A 19,640-nucleotide genomic window follows, 5' to 3' on the forward strand; every position below is an offset into this window, starting at 1 on the left:
TTTCATCAGACCAGAGAATCTTGTTTCTCATGGTCAGAGTCCTTTAGAGTCCTTTTGGCAAACTCCAAGCGGGCAGTCATGTGCCTTTCACTGATGAGTGGCTTCAGTCTGGCCACTGTACAATAAACACCTGATTGGTGGAGTGCTGCAGAGATGGTTGTCCTTCTGGAAGGTTCTCCCATCTCCACAGAGGAACTCTGAAGCTCTGTCAGAGTGATTAATGTTTTGGCACCCTTCCCCAGATCTGTGCCCCAACACTATCCTGTCTCGGAGCTCTTCGGACAAGTCCTTCGACCTCATGGCTTGTTTTTTTCTCTGACATGCACTGTCAACTGTTGGACCTTATATAGACAGGTGTGCCTTTCCAGATCATGTCCAATTAATTATGCATTTATTTATTTCACCTTTATTGAACCAGGAAGGCTAGTTGAGAACAAGTGCGACCTGGCCAGGATAAAGCAAATCAGCGCAGCACAAACAACAACACAGAGGTACATATGGAATAAACAAACATGCAGTCAATAATACAGTAGAAAAAAAGTATATACAGTGTGTGCAAATGAGGTAGTATACCGGAGGAAAGGCCATAGATTGGCCATAGTGGTAAAATAATTACAATATAACAATTAAACACTGGAGTGATAACTGTACAGAAGATGAGTGTACAAGTAGAAATACTGGGGTGCAAAGGAGCAAAAGTAAATAAAATAGATAACAGTATGGGGATGAGGTAGTTGGATGGGCTATTTACAGATAGGATATGAACAGGTGCAGTGATATGTGAGCTGCTCTGACAGCTGGTGCTTAAAGCTAGTGAGGGAGATATGAGACTCCAGCTTCAGTGATTTTGGCAGTTGGTTCCAGTCATTGGCAGCAGAGAACTGGAATGAAAGGTGGCCAAAGGAGAAATTTGCTTTGGGGGTGACCAGTGAAACATACCTGCTGGAGCGCGTGCAACAGGTGGGTGCTGCTATGGTGACCAGTGAGCTGAGATAAGGTGGGACTTTACCTAGCAAAGACTTATAGATGACCTGGAGCCAGTGTGTTTGGCGATGAATATGAAGCGAGGGCCAGCCAACGAGAGCATACAGGTTGCAGTGGTGGGTAGTATATGGGGCTTTGGTGACAAAACGGATGGCACTGTGATAAGACTGCATCCAATCGTCTGCGTAGAGGTGGATCGGAGAATCACCAGCAGTAACAGTGACATCATTGATGTATACAGAGAAAAGAGTCGGCCCGAGAATTGAACCCTGTGGCACCCCCATAGACTGCCAGAGGACAACAGGCCCTCCGATTTGACACACTGAACTCTATCTGAGAAGTAGTTGGTGAACCAGGTGAGGCAGTCATTTGAGAAACCAAGGCTGTTGAGTCTACCGATAAGAATGTGGTGATTGACAGAGTCGAAAGCCTTGGCCAGGTCGATAAAGACGGCTGCACAGTATGGTCTTTTATCGATGGCGGTTTTGATATCGTTTAGGACCTTGAGCGTGGCTGAGGTGCACCCTTGACCAGCTCGGAAACCAGATTGCATAGCGGAAAAGGTACGGTGGGATTCGAAATGGTCGGTGATCTGTTTGTTAACTTGGCTTTCGAAGATTTTAGAAAGGCAGGGAAGGATAGATATAGGTCAGTAGCAGTTTGGGTCTACAGTGTCTCCCCCTTTGAAGAGGGGGATAACTGCGGCAGCTTTCCTATCTTTGGGGATCTCAGACTATATGAAAGAGAGGTTGAACAGGCTAGTAATAGGGGTTGCAACCATTTCAGCGACCGGCTGATTTGTAGGGGATCCAGCTTTTGCATCGCTTTCAGAACATCAGCTATCTGGATAAAGGTGAAGGAGAAATGGGGAGGCTTGGGCAAGTTGCTGTGGGGGGTGCAGGGCTCTTGACCGGGGTAGGGGTAGCTAGGTGGAAAGCATGTCCAGCCGTAGAAAAATGCCTATTGAATTTCTCAATTATCGCAGATTTATCGGTGGTGACAGTGTTTCCTAGATTCAATGCAGTGGGCAGCTGGTGCTCTTATTCTCCATAGACTTTACAGTGTCCCAGAACTTTTTGGAGTTTGTTCTACAGGACACAAATTTATGTTTGAAAAAGCTAGCCTTCGCTATCCTTACTGCCTGTGTACATTGGTTCCTAACTTCCCTATTCAAAGCTAATGCAGTACGCCACAGAATATTTTTGTGCTTGTCTAGGACGGTCAGGTCTGGAGTGAGCCAGGGGCTATATCTGTTTCTGGTTCAACATTTTTTGAACGGGGAATGCTTATTTAAGATGGTGAGGAAAGCACTTTTAAAGAATATCAAGGCATCCTCTACTGATGGAATGAGGTCAATGTCCTTCCAGGATACCCGAGCCAGGTCGATTAGAAAGGACTGCTCGCTGAAGTGATTTAGGGAGCGTTTGACAGCGATGAGTGGTGGTCATTTGACCGCAGACCCATTACGGACACAGGCAATGAGGCAGTGTTTGCTGAGATCCTGGTTGAAGACAGCAGAGGTATTTGGAGGGCAAGTTGGTTAGGATGATATCTATGAGGGTGCCCGTGTTTATGGATTTGGGGGTTGTACCTGGTAGGCTCCTTGATAATTTGAGTGAGATTGCGGGCATCTAGCTTAGATTGTAGGACGGTTAGGCTGTTAAGCATGTCCCAGTTTAGTTCACATAACAGCACAAGCTCTGAATAAATGGGGAGCAATCAATTCTCATATGGTGTCCAGGGCACAGAAGGTGGTTTATAGCAAGCGGTAACGGTGAGTGAGAGACTTGTTTCTGGAAAGGTGAATTTTTTTAGTAGGAGCTTGAATTTGGGCACAGACCTGGATAGTAAGTAAGACAGCACTCTGCAGGCTCTCTCTGCAGTAGATTGCAACACTTCCCCCTTTAGCAGTTCTATCTTGTCAGAAAATGTAATAGTTAGGGATAGAAATATCAGGGGTTTTGTTAGTCTTCCTAAGCCAGGATTCAGACACGGTTAGGACATCTGGGTTGGCAGAGTGTGCTAAGGCAGTGAATAAAACAAACTTAGGGAGGAGGCTTCTAATGTTATTTTTTTAAATTTATTTTACCCTTATTTAACCAGGCAAGTCAGTTAAGAACAAAGTCTTATTTTCAATGACGGCCCAGGAACAGTGGGTTAACTGCCTGTTCAGGGACAGAACGACAGATGTGTACCTTGTCAGCTCGGGGGTTTGAACTTGCAACCTTGCGGTTACTAGTACAACGCTCTAACCACTAGGCTACCCTAGGCTACCCTGCATGAAACCAAGGCTTTTACGGTTACAGAAGTCATGAAATGAGAACGCCTGGGGAATGGGAGTGGAGCTTGTCACGGCAGGGCCTGGATCAACCTCCACATCATCATCGGAGGAGTAGGATAAGGGTACGGCTAAAGGCTATAAGAACTGGTTGTCTAGTACGTTCGGAACAGAGAGTAAAATGAGCAGGTTTCTGGGCACGGTAGAAAAGATTCAAGGCATAATGTACAGACAAAGGTATGGTAGGATGTGAATATAGTGGAGGTAAACCTATGCACTGAGTGACAATGAGAGGGATAATGTCCCTAGAAACATAATTATAACCAGGTGAGGTCACCACATGTGTGGGAGGTGGAACTAAAGGGTTAACTAAGGCGTATTGAGCAGGGCTAGAGGCTCTACAGTGAAATATGGTAATAATTACTAACCAAGACAGCAATGAACAAGGCATATTGACATTAGGGAGAGGCATGCGTAGCCGAGTGATCATAGCGGTCCAGTAAGTGGCTCGGGCCGGAAACAAGGCAATTCAGGCAGCTAGCGGGCCGGGGCTAGCAGATGTGTATTCAGGGGACATCGCAATGGAGGAGCCAGTTGATAAAATAAATAGGTATAAAATAAAATAGGTATTATAGCCCAAGGAGTGGCTGATGGACCTCTTCGGCTAGCTGGTAGATGGGCCTAGCAGGGCTAGCTACAGGCTAATTGGTTCTTGCACCGGGACAGAGACGTTAGCCAGGAGTGGCCACTCGGTTAGCAGCTAGCTAGCTGCGATGATCCAGGTGAGAAGGTTCAAAGCTTGCGGTAGGAATTAGAGGTCGACCGATTAATCGGAATGGCCGATTAATTGGGGCCGAGTTCAAGTTTTCATAACAGTCGGAAATTTGTATTTTTGGACACCGATTTGGCCGATTGTATATATATATATATATATATTTTTTACACCTTTATTTACTAGGCAAGTCAGTTAAGAACACATTCTTATTTTCAATGACGGCCTAGGAACTGTGGGTTAACTCCCTTGTTCAGGAGCAGAACAACAGATCTTTACCTTGTCAGCTCGGGGATTCAATCTTGCAACCTTACGGTTAACTAGTCCAACGCTCTAACCACCTGCTTTACATTGCACTCCACGAGGAGCCTGCCTGTTATGTGAATGCAGTAAGAAGCCAAGGTATGTTGCTGGTTAGCATTAAACTTATCTTATAAAAAACAATAAATCAATCATAATCTCTAGTTAACTACACATGGTTGATGATATTACTAGTTCATCTAGCTTAAAATCGATGCGGTGCGCATTCGCGAAAAAGGACTGTCGTTGCTTAACGTGTGCCTAACCATAAACATCAATGCCTTTCTTAATATCAATACACAAGTACATATTTTAAACCTGCATATTTAGTTAATATTGTCTGCTAACATGAATTTCTCTTAACTAGGTAAATTGTGTCACTTCTCTTGCAACAGAGTCCGGGTATATGCAGCGGTTTCGGCCACCTGGCTCGTTGCAAACTAATTTGCCAGAATTTTACGCAATTATGATATAACATTGAAGGTTGTGCAATGTAACAGGAATATTTAGACTTATGGATGCCACCCGTTAGATAAAATACGGAACGGTTCCTTATTTCACTGAAATAAACATTTTGTTTTCGAGATGATAGTTTCCGGATTCTACCATATTAATGACCTAAAGCTCGTATTTCTGTGTGTTATTATGTTATAATTAAGTCTATGATTTGATAGAGCAGTCTGACTGAGCGATGGTAGGCACAAGCAGGCTCGTAAGCATTCATTCAATCAGCACTTTCGTGCGTTTGCCAGCAGCTATTCGCAATGCTTCAAGCATTGAGCTGTTTATGACTTCAAGCCCATCAACTCCCGAGATTAGGCTGTTGTAACCGATGTGAAATGGCTAGCTAGTTAGCGGGGTGCGCGCTAATAGAGTTTCAAACGTCACTCACTCACTCTGAGACTTGGAGTAGTTGTTCCCCTTGCTCTGCAAGGGCCGCGGCTTTTGTGGAGCAATGGGTAACGATGCTTCGAGGGTGGCTGTTGTCGATGTGTTCCTGGTTCTGGGATGGTGTTCTTTGGCTTGCAAGCATCCCCATTTTTCCTCCAAACATAACGATGGTCATTATGGCCAAACAGTTCTATTTTTCATTTATCAGAGTAGAGGACATTTCTCCAAAAAGTACAATCTTTCTCCCCATGTGCAGTTGCAAACCGTAGTCTGGCTTTTTTATGGCGGTTTTGGAGCAGTGGCTTCTTCCTTGCTGAGTGGCCTTTCAGGTTATGTTGATATAGGACTCGTTGTACTGTGGATATAGATACGTCTGTACCTGTTTTTCCTCCAGCATCTTCACAAGGTCCTTTGCTGTTGTTCTGGGATTGAGACAGAACTCCGCTCCTTCCTGAGCGGTATGACGGCTGCGTGGTCCCATGGTGTTTATACTTGCGTACTATTGTTTGTACAGATGAACGTGGTACCTTCAGGCATTTGGAAATTGCTTCCAAGGATGAACCAGACTTGTGAAGGTCTACAATTTTCTGAGGTCTTGGCTGAATTATTTTGATTTTCCCATGATGTCAAGCAAGGTCAAGGTAGGCCTTGAAATACATCCACAGGTACACCTCCAATTGACTTAAATTATGTAAATGAGCTTCTAAAGCCATTACATTTTAAAGGCACAGTCAACTTAGAGTATGTAACCTTCTGACCCACTGGAATTGTAGTACAGTGAATTATAAGTGAAATAATCTGTAAACAGATTCCAACAAGTCTGTAAACAGTTGTTAGAACAATTTACTTGTGCCGTGCACAAAGTAGATGTCCTAACCGACTTGTTAAAACTATAGTTTGTTAACAAGAAATTTGTGGGGTGGTTGAAAAACGAGTTTTAATAACTCCAACCTAAGTGTATCTAAACTTCCGACTTCAACTGTATTTGAGCTGTTCTTTCCAAAATGTGGACTTGGTCTTTCCCTATCTTGTCACAACACAACTGGTTGGATCAAACCCATTAAAGGAAAGAAATCCCACAATTTAACAAGACACTCCTGTTAATTGAAATGCATTCCAGGTGACTACCACACGAAGCTGGTTGAGAGAATGCCAAGAATGTGCAAAGCTGTCATCAACGCAAAGGGCTACTTGGAAGAATCTCAAATATATTTTGATTTGTTTAACACTTTTCTGGTTACTACATGATTCAATGTGTTACTTCATAGTTTGATGTCTTCATTATTATTATACAATGTAGAAAACTGTAAAAAAAAACACACAAAAAACAGAATGAGTAGGTATGTCAAACTTCTGACTGGTACTGTAAGTAGTAAACAAGTTACAGCAACTGTAAATGAACTTTTCATCAAGTTGTCAATTTAGCATTGATGATGCTGCTGCTAAAACATAGCTAGCTAACTAGCCAGTTTTGCTGCTGCTAGCTAATGACTGTTTCGCCTAAATTACACTATAGTGACCTGGAAACAGGATGAGATTGCTAAAGTAGTCAAATAATGAATAGGAAACAACTATTCCATCATTATGATGTCATCAAATTTACTTTAGGCAAATGACAATGTTACCATTAGCTAGCCAAGTTTGTAAAAAAAAAAGCTGAGTTTAGCGATGCTAAAGGTAGCTTTCAGTCGAGCATCAGTCTTCAAAAGAACATTCTAAACAAAACGTGCAATCCGTGATTAGCATGTCCTTTTAATAATAGTTAGTCTTCTAGCTAGACACTTCTTGAATGGTTGCTGCCGCTGCCAGGTGCAAGATGCATGGAAGTGGAGGAACAAGCTGCTGGCAAATCCATGTGTGTAAATTGCAATTGAAAAGTATTCAGACCCCTTGGCCTCCCCACATTATGTTGTTACAGCATTATTCTAAAATGTATTAAAAATTAATTGTTCACCTCAATCTACACTCAATACCCCATAATGACAAAGTGAACACAGGTTTTTAGACATTTTTGCAGAGAGAAATACATTATTTAAAGCAGTATTCAGACCCTTTGCTATGAGACTCGAAATTGAGCTCAGGTGCATCCGGTTTTCATTGATCATCCTTGAGATATTGCTACAACTTCATTGGAGTCCACCTGTGGTAAATTCAATTGATTGGACACGATTTGGAAAGTGGCCAGACTGAAGCCACTCCTCAGTAAAAGGCACATGACAGCCCGCTTGGATTTTGCCAAAAGGCACCTAAAGGATTCTGACAATGAGAAAAAAGATTCTCTGGTGTGATGAAACCAAGATAGAACTCTTTGGCCTAAATGCCAAGTGTCGAGTTTGGAGGAAACCTGGCATCATCCCTATGGTGAAGCATGGTGGCAGCAGCATCATCATGCTGTGTGGATGGTATTCATCGGCAGGGACATGGAGACTAGGCAGGATCGAGGCAAAGATGAATGGAGCAAAGTACAGAGATCCTTCATAAAAACCTACTCCAGAGCGCTCGGGAACTAAGACTGGGGTGAACGTTCACCTTCCAACAGGACAACGACCCTAAGCACATGGTAAAACAACACAGGAGTGCCCTTGAGTGGCCCAGCCAGAGCCCGGAGTTGAACCCAATTGAACATCTCTGGAGAGGCCTAAAAATAGCTGTGCAGCGACGCTCCCCATCCAACCTGGCAGTTTGAAAGGATCTGCAGAGAATGGGAGACTCCCTAAATACAGGTGTGCCAAAGAAAACTTGAAGCTGTAATCACTGCCATGGGTGCTTCAATAAAGTAGAGTAAAAGGTATTTTTGTTTTTAACTAGGCAAGTCGGTTAAGGACAAATTCTTATTTACAATGACGACCTACAGCGGCCAAACTCGGACGACGCTGGGCCAATTGTGCGCCGCCCTATGGGACTCCCAGTCACGGCCGGTTGTGATACAGCCTGGATTGTGATACAGGTTGTCTGTAGCGACGCCTCTAGCACCGAGATGCAATATCTTAGACCACTGCGCCACTCGGGAGCCCCAAGTCTGAATACTTATGTAAATGTGATTGTATTTATTTTCTAAAAACCTGTATTTGTTTTGTCATTATGGGGTATGGTGAGGAGATTGATGAGACAAATATATATATAATTCATTTTAGAATACGGCTGTAACGTAACAAAATGTGGAAAAATTCATGGGGTTTGAATACTTTCCCAATGAACTGTACATAGCCTGATTTGCAATGCTGTCCAATGTAAAGTGTGCTCATAACAATGGATTGAACTTCTCTGGCCAAATCAGACAAATTTACTTTTCAGGTGGAAGACAGTACAAAGAAACATTTGCTGCCTTGCAGCCAGCTACTGCACAATTTCTCTTCCTTTTGCTCATTGCTTTGAAGTAGGAATTATCTCTGCCAACATTGAGGAATGGAATGTCAATATGATCGGGCGGGGCCAACAGCAGTGTAGGAGGATATGCAAATAAAAAATGAATTGGTCTATTAGAATCAGATCGCTGTATGATGTTATGTGGCGGCCCAAAAACTAAATCCCACCTGAACAATAAGAAATTCCAAGCCATATTTGCAAACTGCACTGACACAAAAAGGGTATTAATCATAATTTTCACAATTTCAGTGTTACTTTGACCTCAGTTTGGAAATACCATTGAAAATATATTAAAAAAACAGGAAAATCTCATTAAATGCACTGCCACTTTAAGGTAAGATTTGAATGGAGAAAGCTGATCCGAGAGCAGTGCTGCCTTCTTTCGATCGTATCAGTATCGACACATGCTCCAGCAACGTACTTAGCGAACGTTATCTCTGCGGGGTGATTTGGGAAATGCATGTTACATCTTCAGACACTGTAGGAATGATGCATCGTTAAAACACTTGTAAGCCTAAGTTCCACCTCTATCAGGAAACCAGGCACAGGGCATTAACAAAAGACATACAATTCTATAACATAGGTATAGCTAACTGTACTGAATGGGTCAAGGAGTGTCCATTTCACCATAATACGTAGGCCTAACAGATGTTAGAAATAAAATGTGGCCCTATATGTTACTCTGTAAAAACAAATACAGTTTTTTCCCCCACACAAGTGGCTTCCATAGAAACTGCCTCCAATAGCATTCGGTGAAATGCATTTGTCAGTGGCAGCAACCTTACTACCAAAAGCATGGCCTGTCATATATCATTCCGAAAGCCCTGTACTGTGGCAAGTGGTGACTAAATAGTAAGGTGTGTGACATGTCTCTCACCCAAACTCCGTCCTGCACCCCAAGCACCTCCTTGGCCAGAGCTGCCCGGGTGGTGATTGGTGGCATAGCCCTGCAGAGGGTGAGGAGTGCCGTAGGCTTGTCGATGGAGAAGCTCTGACTCAGGGTGTGATGATCTGGAGCTCCCATAGACGAGACTGGGGAAGAGGAGAAGAGGTAATTAATTTAACCGTTCAAGTCCATTTTCATATTAAAATTTTCCAACGGGTAACCTTAGGGAGAGGCTGTGAAATTGAAATGTATTCAACGACTATGTAAATACTAAGTGGATTGTTTGTCATGACAAAGTACAACACTCTGTTCAGAAAACCTTGCAATCGTATTAAAAGTTATTCAGATACATCAGTCAACTTAGAGTGCATCTCCATCCTAATAAAAATGAATATGGCATAATTACTTTAGGTCACCATTCTTGGCATTGTAAAAAAAATGTGGCTATGGATTATACAAAATCAGTAAGAAGATAATCAATTAGCTTTATCAATAACATCAAAAAGATCTTAAAGCCTGTTGTAGACTTCTTTATTCACAATTCCTATCTTTGATATTTGACCAACACTACTTTATGCCTGTACCCCCTCCTAGGGGTGTTATAATTATTATTATGACGCATAATACCTAATTTTAAGTGGGCTAAACAAGCACATTTCAAGAATTAAAGTAGATTGATAGAATGGCGCATTCTTGTTAAAACATCCAGCCTATAAGCTAGAACAAACATAAAAATATAAAAATGCAACATGCCACAATTTCAAATGTTTATTGTGTTACTATTCACAGAAGGAAATCCGTCAGTTGAAATAAATGTATTAGGCCGTAATCTATGGATTTCACATGACTGGGAATACAGATATGCATCTGTTGGTCAAAGATGCCTTAAAAAAAAAAGGTAGGCACGTGGATCATTAAACCAGTCAGTATCTGGTGTTAACACCATTTGCCTTCGCATAGAGTTGATCAGGCTGTTGATTTGTATTTGTTATGGATGTCCATTAGCTGCTGCCAAGGCAACAGCTACTCTTCCTGGGGTCATGACATGACATGTCTGGTGACAATGCAAGCCATGGAAGAATTGGTCATTTTCATCTTACAGAAATTGTATACAGATCCTTGCGAAATAGGGTTGTGCATTGTCATGCTGAAACATGAGGTGATGAATGGCACGTCACGGTATCTCTGTGCATTCAAATCAAATTATATTGGACCCATACACATATTTAGCAGATGTTATTGCGGTGTGGTGAAACACTTGTTCCAAGCTCCAACTGTGCAGTAATATCTAATACACACAAATCTTAAAGTAAAAGAATGGAATTAAGAAATATTAGAACAAGCAATATTGGAGTCTGGTGTATAAAATGTACACTATATATTAACACAAACGTATGTGGACACCCCTTCAAATTAGAGGATTTGGCTATTTCAGCACACCCTTTGCTGTCAGGTGTATAAAATCGAGCACACTGCCATGCAATCTCCATGGCTTTACTGAAGAGATCAGTGACTTTCCTATGATGGCACCATCATAGGATGGCACCTTTCCAACAAGTCAGTTGGTCAAATTTCCACCCTGCTAGTGCTGCCCCGGTCAACTGTAAGTGCTGTTATTGTCAAGTGGAAATGTCTAGGAGCAACAACGACTCAGCCGCGAAGTGGTAGGCACACACAAGCTCACAGAATGGGACCATAGAGTGCTGATGCGTGTAGCACCTAAAAATTGTCTCTCCATGATTGCAACACTCACTACCGAGTTCAAAACTGCCTCTGGAAGCAACGTCAACACAACGGTTTGTCGGGAGCTTCATGAAATGGGTTTCCATAGCCGAACAGCTGCACACAAGCTTAAGATCACCATGCGCAATGCCAAGCGTCGGCTGGAGTGGTGTAAAGCTCGCTGCCGTTGAACTCTGCAACAGTGGAAACGCCTTCTCTGGAGTGATGAATCACACTTCACTATCTGGCAGTCTGACTGACGAATCTGGGTTTGGCAGATGCCAGGAGAACATTACCTTCCCCAATGCATAGTACCAACTGTAAAGTTTGGTGGAGGAGGAATAATGGTCTGGCGCTGTTTTTCATGGTTCAGGCTAGGCCCCTTAGTTCCAGTGAAGGGAAATATTAACACTACATCATACAATGACAATTCTGTGCTTCCAACTTTGTGGCAAGAGTTGGGAGAAGGCCCTTTCCTGTTTCAGCACGATAATACCCCTGTTCACAAAGCGAGGTCTATACAGAAATGATTGGCAGGGATCGGCGTGGAAAATCTTGACTGGCCTGCACAGAGCCCTGACATCTACCCCATCAAACACCTTTGGGATGAATTGTTACACCGACTGAGAGCCAGGCCTAAGTCGCCTAACATCAGTGGCCGACCTCACTAATGCTCATGGCTGAATGGAAGCAAGTCCCTTCAGCAATGATCCAACATCTAGTGGAGAGTCTTCCAAAAATAGTGGAGGCTGTTATGGAAGCAAAGGGGGGGACCAACTGCATATTAATTAGGGATACACAATATATCTGTGAAAATATCGTAATCAGCCGATATTAGCTAAAAATACCAACATCGGTATCGGCCCGATGTCTAGTTTAATGCCTACGTGCAAAACCAATGTCAAAGCTGACGTGCATACATATAAACGCAGGTACATGACGTAAATGACACCCACTATCGTTAAAAAGTTTGGGGTCACTCAAAAAGGTCCTTGTTTTCCATGAAAACATACATAAAAGTATTGGCAAAATCATTAGGAAAGAGTCAAGACGTTCGACAAGTTTAGAATGATTTTTAACTGAAATAAGTGTCCTTCAAACTTTTCTTTCATCAAAGTATCCTCCATTTGCAGCAATTACAGCCTTGCAGACCTATGACATTCTAGTTGTCAATTTGTTGAGGTAATCTGAAGAGATTTCACCCCATGCATCCTGAAGCACCTCCCACAAGTTGGATTGGCTTGACGGGCACTTCTTACCATACGGTCAAGCTGCTCCCACAACAGCTCAATAGGGTTGAGATTCGGTGACTGTGCTGGCCACTCCATTATAGACAGAATACCAGCTGACTGCTTCTTCCCTGAAGAGTTGCTGCATAGTTTGGAGCTGTGTTTTTGGTCATTGTCCTGTTGTAGGAGGAAATTGGCTGCAATTAAGCACCGGCCACAGGGTATGGCATGGTGTTGCATAATGGAGTGATAGCCTCCCTTCTTCAAGATCCCTTCTACCATGTACAAATCTTCCACTTTTACCACCACCAAAGCACCCCCAGACCATTACATTGCCTCCACCATGCATGACAGATGGCGTCAAGCACTCCTCCAGCATCTTTTAATTTGTTCTGCGTCTCACGAATGTTCTTCTTTGTGATCCGAACACGTCAAACTTAAATTTGTCTTTCCATAACACTTTTTTTCCCCATCTTCCTCTGTCCAGTGTCTGTGTTATTTTGCCCATCTTAATCTTTTCTTTTTATTGGCCTGTATGAGATATGGCTTTTTCTTTGCAACTCTACCTAGAAGGCCAGCATCCTGGAGTCACCTCTTCACTGCTGACGTTGAGACGGGTTTTGCTGTTACTATTTAATGAAGCTGCCTGTTGAGGACTTGTGAGGAGTCTGTTTCTCAAACTTCACACTCTAATGTACTTGTCCTCTTGCTCAGTTATGCACCGGGGCCTCCCACTCCTCTTTCCATTCTGGTTTGAGACAGTTTGCGCTGTTCTGTGAAGGGAGTAGTACACAGCATTGTACGAGATCTTCAGTTTCTTTACAATTTCTCGCATGGGATATCCTTAATTTCTCAGAACAATAATAGACTGATGAGTTTCAGAAGAAAGGTCTTTGTTTCTGGCCATTTTGAGCCTGTTATTGAACCCACAAATGCTGATGCTCCAGATACTCAACTAGTCGAAAGAAGGCCAATTGTATTGCTTCTTTAATCAGAACAACAATTTTCAGCTGTGCTAACATAATTGCAAAAGGGTTTCTAATGATCAATTATCCTTTTAAAATGATAAACTTGGATTAGCTAACACAATGTGCCATTGGAACACAGGAGTGATGGTTACTGATAATGGGCCTCTGTACGACTGTATATATCCTACAAAAAAAAATATTTCAGCTTCAATAGTAATTTACAACATTAACAATGTCTACACTGTATTTCAATACATATAGGTTGACAAATGTGGCTCAATTTACAGTTGTTTCGGAGTCCCGCAATAAGAGCTACGACCCTAATGTTCTCTGGGTGTCACTGAGTAGACTTACACCCCATGTCATTGATCCACAATCCGTAGGTAAGACTGTACAGTGAAAAAAGTATGCCCCCAATGCAATTCTAAAGTATAATACATCCAGTGTGATTTCAACAGATTGTCAAATAAACAAATTATAGTATTTTGTTGATTTTATATAAAACATTCCAACCTTGTTTAGCATGATCTATTAAATTATGGCATAATTCTACTATTCTATTCTATTCTACGTACTTTAATTTTGAAGGCTAACCGCAAAGTCCACTGTTCGGCTAATCCTTAATGTAGGCTAGCATCACAAATGGCTCCGAGCACAATTAATCAAATAAGAACTGTCTTATAAATTAGGGTTATTTTAGATTACACATTAGCTAGCTAACTATATAGCTTGTGAAACAGATGTCATTTTGCTGTTTTTGGGGAAGAACAATGTTTGCATCCATGAGCTAGCTAGCTTTTTTTATGACCAGCACTGTAGGTGCGTGAGACAACCTTACCAGCGTCATAGCATACGTATCGATGAATCGTTGTGACATATTAAATACGAGTGATGGTGTAATCAATGTGTAATAACTACATTTAAAAAAAACAACATATGAACAGGCTCAACATTTATAATGAGTATTTCTGTGAATAGATGTGGCTCTCGGCAAAATCACAGCATTATTTGAACTACTGAACATAACACACCAATGTAAAATTAGATTTTTGGATACAAATATGCACTTTATGGAACAAAACATACATGTATTATGTAACATGAAGTCCTATGAGTGTCATCTGATGAAGATCATCAAAGGTTAGTGATTAATTGTATCTATATTTCTGCTTTTTGTGACTCCTCTCTTTGGCTGGAAAAATGGCTGGGTTTTTCTGTGACTTGGTGGTGACCCAACAATCGTTTGTGGAGCTTTTGCTCTTTAAAATGGTGCCTAATAATTGTATGTTTGAGAAATTTGATTTTTTGAGATTTCTGTTGATTTGTATTTGGCGCCCTGCAAATTCATTGGCTGTTGGCGAGGGGGTTCTGCTAGCTGAACGGGGTTAAAAACCTTTGACAGCGATTACAACCTTGAGTCTTCTTGGGTATGACGCTACAAGCTTTGCACACCTGTATTTTGGGGAGTTTCTCCCATTCTTCTTTGCAGATCCTCAAACTCCGTCAGGTTGGATGGGGAGTGTCACTGCACAGCTATTTTGAGGTCTCACAAGAGATGTTCGATCGGGTTCAATTACAGGCTATAGCTGGGTCACTCAAAGACATTCAGAGACTTGTCCCGAAGCCACTCCGGTGTTGTCTTGGCTGTGTGCTTAGGGTCATTGTCCTGTTGGAAGGTGAACCTTCGCCCCAGTCTGAGGTCCTGTGCAGATGTTTATCGAGTATCTCTCTGTACTTTGCACCGTTAATCTTTCCCTCAACCTGACTGGTCTCCCAGTCCCTGCCACTGAAAAACATCCCAACAGCATGATGCTGCCACCACCATGGTCATGTCGTGGCCTCTTCCTCGGTGCGCACTGTCGCTGTGTCCGTTTCCATCTTGTCCAGTTGTGCATGTAACATTTCACATAAACCCATTTTCTTGTCTGCATCGAAGTAGCGGTTCTTGTACATAGCATCGAGCATGGTGGCGGCACAAAGAGAGAATGCCACCGAATCGCTTGTTCACAGTCTGTGTGGGCAGTTTTGTTGCCGGGGCAAACTGTTGTCAAGGGCAACTGTTTCATTTGCCAATGTGGGTCAGTAAAAACATCCACCTCGTTGGGAAAAGGGGCCAGCTTCACTCCATAGAAACTAGTCCGCACTAACATCGCTAGTGAGAGGAACCAATTCAGTCCCTGACTAGCAACAGAGATGTATTGGCTGTCTAGATGTGTAAGGAGTTGACTGCACCTAGGAGGAGGGTATAAATATATGTGCTTGTGTAAAACTGTCTTTGTAGCTGTATTACCCAGTGGGTGAATAAACTTGGTTTGAGCTTTTTCTAGTTGTCCCTGAGTTTTTACTCATTTTGTTCAGAACAGCTCTAATATGCATGCATATGGGTGTTTTGAATTAACCTTCACCTTAGAAAGTGCAGTCCATTTCTTGTGTTAGGCTTTGAAACAACATCCATAACGACCATGTTTTCCACTCAGTTGCAACCTGTTGTTTAACTTCATTCTTTAAATTGATCAATCACAGTGAGGTGAGTTTTAAAAACACATACTGTTTGATGTGATGTTTAATTGCATTTGCATTGATGTCAGACTGGTTAGAAAGACAATAGAGGCCTGAGTACCAGGCGAGTTGGGTGCTACTAATGTTTGTCCAGAGTGCATAAGAGGAGACTACCATGACTCAGCGGTCATGTAGAATTTTACTGCAGTCATGACTGCCGGTAATATGGTCAACGCAACAGACCTCGTGATGACTATCAACTTTTCTGATCAATTTGATGTCCTTTTAAATGGACAACGTTTTTTGCTTTTCTTTAAAAAACAAGGACATTTCTAAGTGGCCCCAAACTTTTGAACGGTAGTGTATATGGATGATTTATAAAATCAGGCACATTTAACAGTTAGGCTATTGATTATAGACTTAATTAAATTGTGGTTTCCTCTCTTCTCACTTTTCTTAAAAAATTAAGCAAAGGGCTGTTTTCTCATTGCCTAACTCTGCTGCTGCCACCTCCACCACATTGTTCTCAACACCAACATGCTGGTTAACTTTGCTATTATGCACATAGCAACATGGTCTAGAAAAAGGCACCAATACAACAGTGCATTGATGTGTTTCAGAACTGCGACCACTATCCAACTGGAGAAAGCGCATTTGTTATAAAATAATATTTGTATGTGTTGCTCTTACATAATATAACCATATACAATTTCAGTAGCACATGTCTTAAACTGATGGACTGTGCCATCCCCAAGGTCTCCACAATGGATCGGTCCACTTAGACAGGCACAGGCACAGACCAGACAGGTACAGGTGTCTTTTTTGCTACTGCTCGACGAAATAAATCTATATATATTTATTTTTTTTACCTTTACTTAACTAGGCAAGTCAGTTAAGAACAAATTCTTATTTTCAATGACGGCCTAGGAACAGTGGGTTAACTGCCTGTTCAGGGGCAGAATGACAGATTTGTACCTTGTCAGCTCTGGGATTTGAACGTGCAACCTTTCGGCTGCTAGTCCAACGCTCTAATGACTAGGCTACACTGCCGACCAACAACCTATCGACCAAACAATTGACCAGTCCACTAAATGGGGTCAGCCCTAGTCATTAGGTAGCCTAGCTAGCAATCCAAATCATAATAGAGATCCCTATGGATTATTATAATTTTTGGGTAATTTTTATTTAGGATACCCATTAGATAACGCTGTAACGCTAGCTAATCTTCCTGGGGTCCAACACCAAATAACAAGACATTACAAAACAACCACAAATCAAGTCTTCAAACATTCAACAAGTAGACAGTACAGACAATTAAAATACCTGACAGGAAACACATTTAACATTCAGTTGATGCTTTGTCCTTTTCCTGTCCAGTCATATGGTCTATCAGATTGATGGCAATTTGTTGAAAACACTGATAAGAGAAATTTAAATAAAGACTTAACTAACGTATTTTGGTCACTAGCAAGACTGGGTATAATGCATTGTAATTTACTTAACCACAATAACCTAAAGTTGTGGTGTTATTTAAGGAGTCAATGTGTTTACTCTCATTATCATACTTCATAGCATAAGAGTTGCCAACATTCGACCACTGGCACCTTGTGCTGTGATTCCCTAAAAGCAAGCTACGACCAGAAGTGACTTTTCATAGCAGATTAGAAGAGCATTTTCACTAACCTTAGGAGAATTAGGAAAGGTTAAGGTTAGCGAAAATGCTCTTCAAATCTGCTATGAAAATATCACTTCCGGTCATAACTGTGTCGAAGTGGTGTGTTTTTAGGTAATCTCCCTAATGGTAATTACTTGCCACTCAAAAATGTTAATTGTAAACTTTTGATACTTCACGGGCTGAGTGATCTCTCTTACTATGTGAAACATGGTATCATGCAATGTCACAGGAGAAAACTGGTTAGATAGAAATTGGGCATCAAGCTATTCAAAATAAACGTCCCACACAAGTTTTTTTTTTTTTTACACATTGCGCACGTACAGGACTTTTATTTTGACATGAGGTAATCAGATAGGAAGTGACCCTACAACAGAGCCACGTTTGGAATGTCTGTTTAATAATACGATCAAAGATATTTTCTCAGACTTCCCCGTCATAATGACCAAATTCCCTGCCCACCGGCACAGTAAATTGAAATGGAATTGTATTCCATTTCTGCCTTCCCGTGGACTGTTTGGTGCAACCCAATATAATTGAAAGCAACGCTAGTGTATGTAAATACACCTGCGTTGCTAAGAGCAGCTAGTTCCAACCCATCCCATTTTGCTCCCGTTTCCTCCCTGTCTGTATACCTAAAACCACGCATATTGTCTGTCAATCGCATTATTAAGAGTTCTACTTGCTAGTCTTTCCACCCCGCTTGTTCCATTCCCTGCTGTTTATAATAGTAACAACATCGCGATGCTGCCAATAAGCAGGATACATTTCGACGTCAATGTACCAAATTAACGCCCAATCGATTACAAAAAAAGCAACGATAATGTAATATATTTGCTAGTGTGTAAACATTATATGGACTAAATCAGTGGCTTACCTTGCTTTCGCGGATCTTTCGTAACTCCATCCTGCGCCCAAATCACCGAACCCCGTTCCCGGGTAATTTCTATCCATTTTGAATTTACGAGGTGTGTGACAAGGACGAAAGCAATTACGACAGAAGTGGGGTATCCGTCTTCCCGTGATCGACTTTAGACTATTTCCCCCCTTGTCATAAACAAGTCCTTGGCCATGGAAAACAGCATATTGAAAGAGAAATGAAGGGGAGAAGAAATCTGGATGAAAAAAGGGGGGTCTGGGGGTGTACTCGAACCACCTCAAATCAGTCTGTCCTTTCCTACACTTTCTCCAAATATCATTTCCACAATTGCCAATTTGCAACGAAGTTATGCATGATCATGATAACACTTTTGTATTTGTCAATCATCGATAAGTTGCAGAGAAACATTTGATCAAACGCGTCCTTTCCTGCCGTGTCTCAACCCCTTTATTTTATCTACTGAACATATTCCGAGATTTATAAAATTACCATCGATATCACACGATTGTTGCAAAATGTATCAAACGATAAGAGATCATATTATCGTGAGTTTTTTTAGCATGCAAAATACCTTCCCACCCTAAAATTGTTGTGGCTACATTAGCAGATGCTAGCTAGCCCTGTCGACGCATCTAAATAAAACGGAATTACTATTTATAAAGCCTGCTATGCTGCCTTCTCTTTTTACATTAGAAAATAGTGATAACGACGATATCGCGAGGTCTGGAAACCATAATCTAAATTCCGAAAATCAATGAAGACGGTAGAAGTAGGCCTCTTTTTTAAATATTTTTTTGTTATTTTCCTATGAAGACGCCATGTTTGAAGGCGGCTGGCTCGCTCTCTTTTCTCCCTCCCCTCACTCACATCTCTCAAGCACACGCGCAATCTGTTTTTTTTTCTGTCCTCCATTCACCGGTTCTGTTTCGGCCTAGCAAACCATATTGTTTCTATTTTGTTCGTTACAAATGAACATATCATAATAAACAAAAAAAACAAACCTCATAGATTTAAAATTGATACTTGCCATTCAAACTCTACAATTGAATATGTGTATAGTCTAAAAATCCAGATACCTATTCACCCAGACTGTTGGGCAGATATTGTTCAAAACCTTTGTTTTGTAGGTGAACAATAATGTTATTATTAAGTAATTTTTTACCAGGCCTCATCGGTGTTGTACTTACAGTTTT

General features: G+C 41.6%; 1 protein-coding gene across 1 annotated transcript in view; it reads right to left on the reverse strand.

Moving 5' to 3' along the window:
- The window catches only part of LOC118363693 (proline-rich protein 12-like), a 42,588-nt gene extending 23,275 nt beyond the window's left edge, over nt 1-19,313 (reverse strand). The window contains 2 exon segments of the mRNA XM_035744834.2: nt 9,469-9,623; nt 18,445-19,313. Coding sequence (XP_035600727.1) covers nt 9,469-9,623; nt 18,445-18,521 — 232 coding nt within the window. The 5' untranslated portion in view covers nt 18,522-19,313.
- Between the last annotated feature and the right edge of the window lie 327 nt (nt 19,314-19,640).

The sequence above is a fragment of the Oncorhynchus keta genome, chromosome 3 (assembly GCF_023373465.1).
Source record: "Oncorhynchus keta strain PuntledgeMale-10-30-2019 chromosome 3, Oket_V2, whole genome shotgun sequence".
Classification (NCBI taxonomy): domain Eukaryota; kingdom Metazoa; phylum Chordata; class Actinopteri; order Salmoniformes; family Salmonidae; genus Oncorhynchus; species Oncorhynchus keta.